This window comes from Nycticebus coucang, chromosome 7, assembly GCF_027406575.1.
Source record: "Nycticebus coucang isolate mNycCou1 chromosome 7, mNycCou1.pri, whole genome shotgun sequence".
In the NCBI taxonomy this organism is placed as follows: Eukaryota; Metazoa; Chordata; class Mammalia; order Primates; family Lorisidae; genus Nycticebus; species Nycticebus coucang.
Genome location: NC_069786.1, coordinates 16,064,817 through 16,078,490, shown reverse-complemented (window position 1 = coordinate 16,078,490; position 13,674 = coordinate 16,064,817). Strand labels below are relative to the sequence as shown.

Sequence of the window (13,674 nt, the reverse complement as noted above, 5' to 3'; positions counted from 1 at the left end):
TGGACCCCTCCCTGATCCTACAACCTGCCCAGAACACAAATCCCAAGACACGAGGCACTTTTCAGGCACTAATTAGAGCAAACACGGTCTCTGCTTACTCTGTGCCAGGCACCGTGCTCAGAACTGTATGTGCAGAACTCACGTCCCCCTCATACAACCTGTGAGGGAGCTAGGACAGCTGCTCTCACTTCTCAAATGAGGAAACTGAGGTTCACGGGGGAAAGGGCCTTCCCCCTGCTGCACAGCACAGAAGAGCAGGTCTGGGGTTCAAACCCAAGCATTCTCTCACTTTAAAACTATGCTGTCTATGTGTGGCGGTTAAAATTTTAATTCATCAAAGCTAAATAAAATGTAAAAGTCAGTCTGTCCTTCACATCAGCATTGGATCAAGTGCTCAGTGGCCATAAGTGGCCAGTGGTTCCTGTGGTGGAGAGTGCAGCTGCAGACCACTACACCGTGCCAGGAAGCCCTACAAAATGGCACTGCTCTGGTGTCTGTCCTGAAACTGCTGCAAGATGCCTGGTGACCTGCCCAATCCACGGCTTCCCCCAGAAAGAAGACAACTCAGGGCCAGAAGCAAAAGTGTCTCAGAACCAGAGCAAATAGCTAAGGGGCTGAGATCCAGAGGTCAAGACTCCCATAAAAACAAAGAGGAAGTGGCTTCCAGGCAGGGGTTATGTTAGCTTTGACCCCCCCCCCCAGCTGTGCTGCACTGCCCCGCTTCAGTCTGTGGCCCTCTTACCACACTTCTCCTACGCTCACCTGCACTGCAGAAAGGGTCCTGCCTAAGGAGCCCCAGGCCCACCAACCAGCCCATCCCCTGTACAGGGGCTGAGGTGGGGGCTTCCCACCTCATGCAGCCAGGCAGTGTCACCTGGCCAGCTTCCCAGAGAATCCAACACCCACCTGCCTTTGATGGCATTGAAGAGCCGGATCCCGTCTGCCGGACCACAGATCTGGACCAAATCGTCTCGGGACATCTTCAGCAAATCCGCACCTAGGCAGGAAAGTGGCCCTCCTGTTACATAGGACACAGAGGAAGGACTCTGCTCCTGCGGCTCCAGCACTAGGGCTGGGGGTGGGGAAAAGCCAGCCTCACCCTCAGTGGGCACCAGACATTCCCCAGAGAGAGACAACAAAGAGCCAAACGACATCAGAAGGTCACAGCCCAGGAGATGTCAGTGCTCTCGGAAGGGAGCAGAACAGAAACCATGGGTCTTTGCTGCTGTTCCCTGCCACTTTTCTTTTTACTGGCACTTAATCTTTGGGCATACATTTCATTGGCATGTGGCACGGTGACACATGCGTTTCTGTACAGGGACGTGTGTGTCTTGCCGGATGCTGATGACCTGCAAATACCAGGTCCCCAGAACACAGATGTAGAAACATAACACCACCAACCGAGCATCACAGGCCCGCCCCGCCAGCCACTCCCTCACTTTCGGGGAACCCTATCCTGCTTGTCTTATGGGGCAGACGAGCCGTGTGTGTCCTCTGATGTTTATGTATAGGGACGTGAACAGCCAACTCTCTTCCAGGGCTGGCTTTCCCCACTGTTACTATCTACCATCATTGCATGGACATGCCACGGCAGCAGGGTGCTCCCAGTCTGCGGCTGTTAAAAACAGGCTCTATGAATATTTCCAGCCTTGTCTTGGGTCAATACATGTGTGGGTGTCTGCTGGGTCTAACCCAACAACACTGCTGGGTCCTGGGCTCTAGCAGATTCTGCCTGAGAGTTTCCCACAGTGTTATTTCCATGTATATGAGGACTGGCCCATAATTAAAGGAACAAAGGAAAGTACTACCTCATGGGGACAGAGGAATGGTGGGGTAAAAGGTGAGCACAACACGAGAGCTACCCTCTTTCAAAGCCCGTGAGAGCCTGAGCCCACGTGGACCCTCCAAGATACACGCATGACATCAGCCTCTACTGCAAACCTGCCCATAGCCACAATCCCCCTCCCTTTCTTCCCTGCCACTGTAAGGCATGGTTTTACACACGATTCTGCAGGTACCACGGCTCCCTGTCCATAGGAGTAAAAGCCAAAGTCCCCCTGCTATTCTACCAGGCCCTGATCTGTCTGTAGCCCTCAGGGCCTCTCTGGCCTTACCTCTGCACAGCGACTCCACTCTAACCCTCAGGTCCTCTGCTCTGCAACCACCAGGCAGGTGCCCACCTTGTGGCTGACCACCCTCCCTTCCACCCAGTCCAGGGCAGGGTCCTCCTCTGAGCCCTGACCCCCATCACAGATGAGTCTCTGCACTGAAGTGGGTGATTTACATGTCTGCATTGACTCAAAGCCACAAGGTCCTATGGACAGAGTCACCATCCGGCCCTCCTTGAGCCCTCCACCCCTAACCAAAGAAGGCTCCCAGGCATGCCGAGCTGGCAGATGGAGGGATGATGTTTTCCTTCAAGGACTTGCTCCTCTAGCTTTGGACAAATCTTTACTTTGTCACTCTGGACTGTCTCTATGTGGTGGCAAGGCTCACTGTTCAGCTCAGAACAGTGTCACTGAGGATCCATCAGAAAGCCTTTTAGTTGTTGGGGGTTTTTTTTGTTTTTTTTTTTTTGCAGTTTTTGGCTGGGGCTGGGTTTGAACTCACCACCTCTGGTATATGGGGCTGGCACCCTACTCCTTGAGCCACAGGCGCCACCCTCCAAAGCCTTTTAAACAAGGAAGAACCAGTTTTCCCATATCAGTTGTGGGTTCATCTCCATCTCCCAGGTTGTGGCTTTGTATATACCATGATGAACAGGATTTTAGTAGGAAGGCTCAGCGCCTATAGCTCAGTGGCTAGGGTGCCAGCCACGTAAACCAGAGATGGCAGGTTCAAATCCAGCCCGGGACTGCCAAACAGTGATAACTATAACCAAAAAATAGCTGGGCGTTGTGGCGGGCGCCTGTAGTCCCAGCTACTTGGGAGGCTGAGGCAAGAGAATCGCTTAAGCCTAAGAGTTGGAGGTTGCTGTGAGCTGTGATGCCATGGCACTCTACTGAGGGAGACATAATAAGACTCTGTCTCAAAAAAAAAAAAAAAGAATTTTAGTAGGCAAAGAGCAAGGAAGGCCTGCATTGCCCCATTTGGCTAAGGGGACACTTTCTGGGCAGACCTGAGCGCACCCACCTCCACAGGTGATGTGACCCAGACAGTCCTCTTTTTTTTTTTTTGTTTTTTTGTTTTTTTTTGGCCGGGGCTGGGTTTGAACCCGCCACCTCTGGCATATGGGACCGGCGCCCTACTCCTTGCGCCACAGGCGCCGCCCTCAGACAGTCCTCTTAAGGTCACACTCAACTGGGACCTTCTAGAGGCAGCATCTTTGTACTTGGTCCAGGGTTTTATTTTATTTTATTTATTTATTTATTTTTATTGTTGGGGATTCATTGAGGATACAATAAGCCAGGTTACACTGATTGCAATTGTTCGGTAAAGTCCCTCTTGCAATCATGTCTTGCCCCCATAAAGTGTGACACACACCAAGGCCCCACCCCCCTCCCTCCGTCCCTCTTTCTGCTTTCCCTCCCTGGTCCAGGGTTTTAAACACAACTCAAGTTCACGGACAATCTCATGGTCCCATTGGAAAAGTTCTCTGTTTGCAAGCTGGGCTTTGAGGAACCTACAGGCAGAAACCAGGTGGGCCCCCACCTGGCCTTACCCTGCCTCTGCCTCTGCTCTGAAATGAGTGAGTGAACCCATACCGCTCTGGGTCTCCCAGACAAAGCCACCACCCACAGAGGTCGAGAGCAAGTCCTGGAGGGTGACTGGCCTTACTAAGGGTCTCCAAAGATGCCCACGGTTTTAAACACAACTCAGAGGTGCTCACCTGAGAAGCTGGCAAAGAGCCGACAGAACTGCGAGAATCTGTTGCGGTAGAGCCACTGCTGAGCGTCCTGGATGGAGGCGGATGGGAGCAGGTGCTGTGGGGAGAGAGCGGAGGCTGTGAGAAGGCAGCTGGGACCCCTGGGGACCGCTAGCTAGAAAGCCAGGCACAAACACTTACGTCACTGGCCACGGGCAGGGCCTCCACCAGGTGGGTCGGGGAGTTGTTGCTGCAAAGGAAAGGAAGAGGTGGTGAGGACAGAGCAAGTTCCCAGGGACCTGCCAGAAGTCCTGCCATCTGCCTGGCATTTTGCTTGCAAACAAGTGCAGGACTTGTTTTAAATGAAATCAGTGCTCAACAATTTCCTGAGTCAGAGGAACGTAAGCAGGAGCCATCGTCCAATCCCTCAAAAGCCTTAATGGGCTCTTCGGTGGGGACAGGAAACCCTGATAGACTACACTGACCCAGCCAATGACGATTCCCTCCACTGGGGTCTGACCCAGGGAAGTCCTCCTCAGAATTCCCTCCTACTCAGTGTCCACAGCGAGCCCCAGCTCAGGGGGAGGGGAGGACCCAGGCTGCCCTCCCAGTGACTCAGCACCTGGGAAGCTGCCGCCAAACCAAAGGGTCACCGGCCACACATCTTTCTATGAGGTGGTGGGAGAGGGGAAAAGACGCCCAGTAAATGAGCACCCAGAGTGTGGCATCTATCCAAGAGGAAAAACACTGTCATGTTTTTTCCTAAAAGGGAGTCTTACCACCTTCCTCAAAGGCAAACTCAAGAAGAAGGCACACACCTGAGCACCAGGGTTTGTAGGAGAAAGACACCCTCGGAAATGGCCCTCTCAGATGGGCAGTCGTGATGGCCATACCAAAATGTGAATGTCATTAACACCAACCTGTCCACTTACAAATGGTCAAGGCTGTGGCAGGTATATTTTACTACAGTGGAAGAAAAGATCCTTTTCTACAGGATGACCCTTGGAGCGGTCACCAGTGAAAACAGCTGCTTTTCATCAAATGTCTGCGGAGTGCAAAGCATTTGTTCACACATTCTCCCCAGCTGCAGTGAGGAATTCTCACTCCCTCTCTGCAGAAGAGAAACAGGCTCAGGGAGGTTAAGGAGGTCCCCCCTCAACAGGTACAGATCTACAACTAGGTCTGCTCGAATCGAAGTATGACCTCTTCTTTATGTTCATGCCTTCCCACAGGAGGACTCTTCGCTTGGATAGAGTCAAGTTCGCAAACAGTGGGGCACAGGGGCTCATGTGAGTAATCCCAGCACTTTGGGAGGCTGAGGTGGGTGGATCACTTGAGCTCAGGAGTTCAAGATCAGCCTGAGCAAGAGGGAGACCTCAACTCTACTAAAAATAGAAAAACTAGCTGGGCATTGTGGCAGGTGCCTTAGTCTCAGTACTTAGAAGGCTGAGGCAAGAGGATCTCTTGAGCCCAAGAGTTTAAAGTTGCTGTGAACCATGACACTAAATCTCAGGGCAAGAGAGTGAGACTGTCTCAAAAAAAAAACAAACAAACAAACAAAAAAAAGTTCATGAAAAATCTCATGGTCCTATTGGAAAAGTTCTGTCTCTAAGCTGGGCTCTGAGGAACCTGCAGGCAGAAACCAGGTGGGCTCCTACTAGGCCTTACCCTGCCTCTGCTCCTGCTCCTGAAATGGGATAGAGGTGTCCTGGTGTTGCCCTGAAGCCAGAGACAGTCAGAAAACAGCCTATAGTTCTGCCCCATGACTGTGTCAGCGAGGCTGCTTCTGTGCCATAAGCCCTAAAAACCCAGAGTGGGTTCTTCATCGGATCCCCACCACTCAGTGAATTTACACAAAAGGTAGACAAAGAACTAGGAAGAGCCCTCCCAGCCACCAGCTGTTCCCTAAAGCTCCACTGTCTGGGACAGCCATTCTATTGCAGAGGGTACCTGAGGCAATCTTAGGTGGCTGCCCTAATGCACCCTCAGGCCAATCTTGGTTTTACTGGGCAAGTCCTGGGCTGCTATCCCATCAGATGTTTATGGATGTATTTCCAAGCACAAAAAGCTTTGCAAATGCTAAAAATTGTTGTGACGGAAACACTAGTTGCCCATCCTGAGAACCAAACAGGAGAGAGGATGATCAGAAAAGAACCTACACCTGTCTTCGTTCCAGGGAAACAGAGATAGACAGCTGGCACATACCCTTCACCGAGGCTGAAGCTGTTTGGAGAGCCATTGTAGCTTGGGGACGGGGCATTGTTCACCTGGTAGGCTGCATCAGGCCATGGAGAGCACTGTGGAGAGAGCACAGGGCAGCGGTCCTCAGAGGAGCTGGGGTCTGCAGAGGTGCTGACCTGGGCTCCCTGGACCCTCCCAAGCAAGAACCTGTCAACACCAACGACACAGGACCCATCCTCAACAAGTAGCACACATTTCCTTAGCAACCCACAGCCAGGCAGGTTCCACGGGCCACGCAGAGTAAACCAAATACGTTAGAGAAGACACGTAACATTCAGTGAGCAAGCCAAGTGGGAAACTGTCTCTCACAAGATTCTTGGGTCCAGACTTGGCGCCTGTGGCTCAAGCGGCTAAGGCACCAGCCACATACACCTGAGCTGGCAGGTTCGAATCCAGCCTGGGCCCGCCAAACAACAATGATGGCTGCAACCAAAAAATAGTCGGGCATTGTGGCGGGCGCCTATAGTCCCAGCTACTTGGGAGGCAGAGGCAGAAGAATCGCTTGAGCCCAGGAGCTGGAGGTTGCTGTGAGCTGTGATGCCATGGCACTCTACCTAGGGTGACAGCTTGGAGCGCTGTCTCAAAAAAAAAAAAATTCTTGGGTCCATAAGAAAAGGGAGGAAAAAAATAAAACAGTCTGGCTGCATGGAAGGAGCTTTTCCTGGTACAGATGAATGTGTGCACATGTGTTACAGGAAGCACTGGACAGACCTGAGGCAACATCCAGACAAAAAATGACCAGTGAGATCCATGCTGGTAGTCTCAGCTGCTTAGAATGCTGAAGCAGGGGGATCATTCGAGCCCAGGAGCTTGAGACCAGCCTGGGCAACATAGCACGACCTCTTCTCAAAAAATAAATAAAACACAGAAATAAACTAAAATCAGAACTATAAAAACAACCCTGGGCTATTTGAAGAAAGAAGCTGCCGACAGGACAGAAGCGCTGCACAATCCCGAAAAGCAACTTCTCTCAAAATTCTATGTGAGATTATTACATTTCAGGTATCCGCTAGGGGCGACGGCAGACACACAAACATGAAAGATGTGATCCTTGCCCTCAAAAAACTTCTAGTGCAGAAGCCAAAAATGAGAACACACGAGGAGTCTCCCAAAGAAAGCAAAGACATACAGGTTTTGCCTGCTGGGAGATGTCAGCGGACAAAGTATTCATTTCTTCTCTGCCCTGCAATGACGCCTCTTTGGAGAGAGCCAATTTGAAGCATTCCTGAAGATTTACTATCACCCAGCGAACCACAGGGTTGGTAAACATTAACCGTGTTGTGAGCGTGGGCTGGAATGTGTTTGTTGGTGCTAAATCCTGCAGCCTGAGGAGGAGAGCTGATGAGCTGATAGAAGGGGCAGCCTGCACCTCCCCAGGTCCCAGGCCAGAGGGTAGGGTTTTCCGCCAATGATACTGGGCTGTGGCGAGGCTTCAGACAGACACTGCATGAGGCTCACCGGGACCTCTCCTTCTAGGGGAAGTTCCAAAAACAGTGGAAAGGTTGAGGGCCATCCCATAAGAGAAAGGATCACGAGGTGGGGGAACCTATCACCTGCACAAGCATAGACCAGGCGTGGGAAAAAGCTATTTTAAGTCCCAATCCACAAATGCAGTCCTTGTACCCTGCCACTCCTTTGCAGGCTGAGGGTGGGGCCGGGCTCTTCCTGCCCCAGGGCTCTCTGGCCACTGTTACCCTCAGTCAAATAACAGCACGCATCTGTGTGAGCCACAAATTAGCTTTTATACTGTCTGCGTTACACACACAAACTCATGCACAACACACAAACACATGCCTACACACAGTACCACATCCAGCCCAGCCCAGGCTGCCATTCTCTTACATGCACCATGCCTTACCCTCGACACAGCCTTACCCCCACCATGGTCAACACGGCCCACGCTCAGAGAGCCTATTCCAATTACTCAATGAACATACACCAACACCAATTAGTCGGCCTGACTGCAGAAAGCAGTGGGAACAAATCATTCAGAATTAACAGCACCCAGTTCGGCACCTGCAGGTCAAGCAGCTGAGGCACCAGCCACATACACCAGAGCTGGCAGGTTGGAATCCAGCCCAGGCATGCCAAATAGCAATGACAACTACAACCAAAAAATAGCTGGGCATTGTGGCCAGCACCTGTTGTCCCAGCTACTTCGGAGGCTGAGGCATGAGAATCGCTTCTGAAGCCCAAAAGTTGGAGGTTGCTGTGAGCTATGATGCCACAGCACTCTACCTGGGGCAACAGCTTTAGGCTCTGTCCAAAAAAAAAAAAAAAAAAGAATTAACAGCACTCAGTCAGAGGCAGTGCTGGTGAGACCTGTATTGGGAAAAACAGGAGCTGGTGAGAGGTGAGCACCTCAGGAGTTTCCCTGGCTAGAGTGGGCTAGCAACAATGTCAGGGTTAAGAGAAAATGCATTCCAACCTCTACCCAAACAACAAAAGAGCAAGTGCTTAAGGCAGCCATCCCACCCTGAGAGTAGACACCTGCGATGTCTTCCCACATTCATACCTGCCCACGCACAAGGACTGTTGCCCCCTTGTCTAAATTACCAGAGCCTGGAAACCACAGCATGCCACCAACAGGCCATAGCTCATGGAGGCTATATCATGGGGTAGGGAATTAGAACTCTTTAGGAACACCAAAATAAGCTATTAATTGAAAAGAGCAAGGTGCAAAACTGTGTGTGTGTGCACACGGTTGGTGTAGAAAGCAGGCTTCAGTGCAGACAAGGTCAAGTCAGATGCACCAGGAACCAAAGGCACCAGCTGCCCTTGGAGAAACTGCGAGGCTGGGACCGTGGCAGGAGGGATGTTTTCTGTTGTACACTCTATCGTACTTTTAAACTTTTGAACCATATGAATATGTTACCTACTAAAAAATATAAAAACAACCTAATTTTGAAGAGCACACACACATTCCAAGGTGGCAGAGGGCTGGAAGTTATTTCTGAAACACCTGTCCAGCCCTTGGCCTCACCAGATGCACAGGCGCTCCAGACACTGGGAACCAGTACCACTGAATGAACACGCTCAGAAGCCTCACCCACAATGGGCAACTTTCCAAGAATCTTAAACCAACAACCTGTTCTTGGGGGAAGGCCTCTGGAAGCTCTGTGCCTAGTGCCCGGCCGTTTACCTCTGTGAGGATGGTGGTTTCATAGGACGGTTGGTATTTCTCCTTTTCTTGGGCTGTTCTTTTCTCCATCTTCTCCCGATCAGTCTTCTGTTTCCGGTCAGCTCCCTTTGGCTGCAAGGTAGGACATAGGGTAAAATCAGTTCAAAAGGGGCGAAGGCAGTTGTTGGAGGAAGACCCAACAGGAAGACTGAGCAGCGGCCCCTGGAGGTCTGCATGTTCCCCGCCTCTGCCCAGGGCTGGAAGCAAAGGCAGGATCACAGAGGCGACAGCCCCTCTCTCCCCTCTGGGTCTTCAAACATGTGGTCCTACCAGGAGCACTTCACCACTTGAGGGATCTCAGAGGCTGCTCACATAGAAATGCCTGGAAAAGATCCTTTCCAACCTCCACTGCTTACAAAAAGGAGGAAGTAGGAGCTGCTGGTTGGGTTTGGTCTACACCTGCATGCTGGGAAGTCCCGGCAATGCACCTGACTCTTACGACCCTTGCGAGCTCCCAGCCTATACTCCACATGCAGGGTAATGTCCCCATCCTCAGATCGCTAAGTTACAGAGGGAGAGGCTGCCAATCCTGGGTGTCCTATAAACCTGAGAAACTTAAAGAGGGTGTGCAGGCTTCATAGCTACTATTATTCTCCTTATTCACAGATTAGGAAGCTGAACTTAAAGTGATTCAGGTGTGCAGCACCAACAGCTGGCCCAGCAGTCCCCACTCTCAGGGACCTTCTGGGCTCACTGCGAGCATCATCACCTGAGTATGTGTGTCTCATGAGCTCACGGGCCAGTTGGCAAGTTCAGACACAGAGCGAAACAGCCCTAGACTGAGCGGCTTTACCAGGTGAGCAGTAGACCACGCATGGTGTGCAGGCAATAAACAAGGAGTTCGAACTCAGTGGCACCTTCAGGGATTTTCATTCCAGTGAGCACCTTCCTCACATCACAACTTTGGGCCCCCAGCTAAAGGGTTTTTAGGGAGTATTCGGCAGGGTTACAGGGAGTTGTACGGACACATGAACGTCAGACCAAGTGCTCAGTTTGAGAGTGAGGCTGGGGCTTGGGGAGACGCCAGTGGCTTGGACACGGGCATCCACACCCACCACGTGACCTGGCCTCTCTGCTCCACCTCTTCCCTGCCCAGAGGCTACAGGTAGGGTGGGGTCATACCAGCCGGTGGCTGAGTCTGCATGGATTCAGCCTCAGTGAGGCCTGCAGGGAGCCCACTGGCAAGAAGGGCCCTGCCTTTCCTTCCAGAGTCCCTGGTACCCAATGCAAAAACCCAGAGCATAGCTCCCACAAGCCAGGGTTCCCCTATGAGAGACAGTCAGGCTCAGCTCAGCCTGCTTATACACGCTCAGCTCATCAGCTTCCAAGGGTAGGGGAAGCTCCTCACCACCCCCATCCACCCTGAGGAGCCAGTTTCAGGGGCCTGGGGACTCCGGCTCCCCAATCCCCTGGCAGGAGGTGCCAAGGTCTTCCTCAGGACACTCAGGCAAGGCAGCTTCCAGCCCAGCTCCCTGAGCTACTCCTAAGCATCTGACTCCCCAGAGCCCTCGCTCCTAAGCCCCTGGCTCAGGTGTAGAAAGGGGGCCTTAGGAAGGACAGGGCCCTCCCTCAGGCAGAGGTCCCTACCCCATTTCTCTCTCCTGCTGCCCAGCCTGGTGCCTCTTTCCCAGGGTACACTCTGTGAGAGCTGCTGGGTGAGGAAGCAAACTACTACCTGAGGGTGGACACTGGCTGGAGGGACACCAAATGTGGCCTGTGCACGAGGGAAGAGGGATGACCGGAGGAACACAAATCCAGAGGTTAGGGAAAGACCATAGTGCACAGCCGTGGAAATGTCAGGGGTAGGGGGATAAGAAGCACTGCATTCCAGAGTGGGCAGAAAGACCAGAGGCCACGGAATCCACTGCATGGATGGACACAGTCAGCAGAATAACGGTCTCTGAAGATGGCCACATCCTAAAGCCCAGAACCTGTGAATATGCACCCTTACCTGGCAAATGGGGAATCAAGGTTTCGCGTTGAATTAAGATTATAAGTAACTGACATTAAAATAGGAAAACTTTCCTGGATTACCAGGTGGGCCCAATATGATCACAGCAAGAAGAGGGCAAAAGGATAGGTCAGAGCAGGCCACATGAGAAGGGCTCAGCCTGTCCTTGCTGGCTTTGAAGATGGGGACAGGGCTGTGAACCAAGGAATGAGCTGACTTCTAGAAGCTGGAACAGGCAAGGAAATACAGCCTCCCCTAGAGCCCCCGGGGAGGAATGCAGCCCCGCTGACACCATCAGCCCACGAGACCCCTTTCAGACTCCTGATCGCCAGAACTGTAAGATGATAAACGTGTGTAGTTTTATGTCACTAAGTCTGTAGTCACTTGTTACAGCAGCAATAAGACATAAAAGCAGTAGAGAAGCACAACTTCCCCTGGAGGACTTCCTTTCACTGCTTCCTAAGCCCAGAGTGGGCTTCTGAAGGGAGTGACGCTCTGGCGGGAAAGACACAAACACCTTCCTACCACCACTTCTGTCTCCCCACCAGGTCAGTCCACATCCCAATCACGGAGCCCAGCCGGGGCTTCAGAATCCTTTGCCATGGTGTTTGGGCAGCCAAGTCTTACTCTGGCAAAGGACAGCAGCAGCCTGGCTATGTGGTCTCCCAAGTGTAGACACTGTCAGCTCCCCCTTGACTCCACTTACAGTGGCTGTAATTGGCACCATCCTCAACTCACTGCCAAGAGCTGTGTGTGTGCCAGGCTCTGCAGAGGACGCTACAGAGAGAGAGGTGGCATTGTCCCAGACCCCTGGGGCTACCAGTCTAGCTGGGGAGCAGATCAGCCACCCAGGTATGATTCTACCTGTGGATTCTTATTTCCACATACAACCCAAGCATGGACTTTATACAGGTCTGTGCCTAAAATCTGGGAGATTAGTACACGCCCAGCTTTCTAACAAGGCCCTATCTGAAGCCACTTCCTCTTGGGTCTCCAGCACCAGCAGAAGGAACTTTTTTAGCAGGTTCCAAATTCACTTAAATGCAAAAGAAGGAGATGACAGCACAGGCACTGGGGCCTGGAAAGTGGGTCCATTCCCTCTTCACAAACATCTGCTAGAGTTGCCCAGGCTGGCGGGGCCTATAGGGGCTAGGCCCTGCTCCAGCACAGGCCACCCTCACACCCTAAGAATGATGCAGGCTCTGCTGCAACCCTCCATATCTCCCTGAGGCCACACGAGACAGTGAGCTAGATCACTGACTACCATCTTCAGGAAATACTCAGTCCAGATGGAGGAGATGGAAAACAGTATCAGGTGATTGCAGGGAATGAAGCAAGAAAGGAAAAGTGAGGTGGTGCCTCTGAAAATGCCTCTCCACAGGAAGCCACTGCAGGGAGAAAAGTGGCCATGGGCCCTAAGCAGGAAGGGCCTCCTGACTTGAGTTTTAAGGAGAAATATAGATGTGAGAACCTGTGAACAATTATAAAGGGTTTGGGGAAAAAAAAAGTCTAAAACAGTGTGCAAATCCAATCATTCTCATAAAGTAGAGCCAAGGATTGACATGTGGGGATGCCAAGGCTTCTGGAAGACAGGGAGCAGGTGCTACGGGTAAGAAGATGTTCCCACCAGGGCAGGGGCAATCATCACTCCCTGACACACAGCCAGTGCTTATGCAGAGTCCAGGCAGAAGGGCCAGCACTAAAGGGACACAGGGCTCCCTGCTGAGCTTCCAGGAGAAATCTCAAAGGTCATGGGGGAGGATGAGCCTGCAGGGAGGATGTGACTGCAGCGAGGTGAAGGGCAAGTGGGGGGCCATCCTACCTTGAACACCTTGATCTGGCAGCTGGCCGAGTGCAAGTGCTCTGTGTACTCCCCGTTCTCATTCTGCTTAAATGTGTCGATCTGCACTCGGAAAGGCACGCCTTTCTCACCCCCATGTTTCCTGGGGGTGAACTCTGTGCTGATACAGTGCACCTGGGAGGGAGACGTGGTGCAGTTGGGCTGGGTCCCCCTGTGTGCAGGTGTCTGTCCCAGCCTTGTCAGCCCAGGCCTGCCTCAACCTCTTGCTCTTTCCGACACTCTACCCATTCCCTTAGGCCCATGGCCACCCTGTTCCCCTGCCCGCAAAAGACACGTTGTCCTACCTTTAACCCTGACTGACCAGCTGCATCTTTGCCACTGCTCCAAGCCACCGACCCCAACAGCCCCACCCTCTCTCCCACCCTGAGACCTCTCCCTGGGGGTCCTACAGACTTCAGGGCAGGGACCACAGGGTCACCCTGACCACTCTCTAATGTCCCAGTTCCGAGTTACTTGGGCCCAGCTGGAAGTGTAACTAGAAAGCTTGAAGCATATCTATATTTCTGATAAGTACCTGCCACATGGAAGATACTCCATATATACTTATAATAATATAATTCAATATATAACACTATAATAATTTTTAAATATATTTTTGGGGGGTTTTTTTGGTTATTTTATTTGGCTTTTATTTT

At 51.9% G+C, this 13,674-nt stretch overlaps 1 protein-coding gene across 1 annotated transcript in view; it reads right to left on the bottom strand.

Moving 5' to 3' along the window:
- The window catches only part of TFCP2L1 (transcription factor CP2 like 1), a 65,572-nt gene that overhangs the window by 15,189 nt on the left and 36,709 nt on the right, over positions 1-13,674 (bottom strand). Inside the window, exons 6-11 of the mRNA XM_053597746.1 lie at positions 13,001-13,153; positions 9,189-9,299; positions 6,011-6,102; positions 4,007-4,055; positions 3,830-3,923; positions 907-997 (exon numbers count right to left, since the gene is read on the bottom strand). Of these exons, the coding sequence (XP_053453721.1) occupies positions 907-997; positions 3,830-3,923; positions 4,007-4,055; positions 6,011-6,102; positions 9,189-9,299; positions 13,001-13,153 (590 nt within the window). The remainder of the gene's footprint in view (positions 1-906; positions 998-3,829; positions 3,924-4,006; positions 4,056-6,010; positions 6,103-9,188; positions 9,300-13,000; positions 13,154-13,674) is intronic.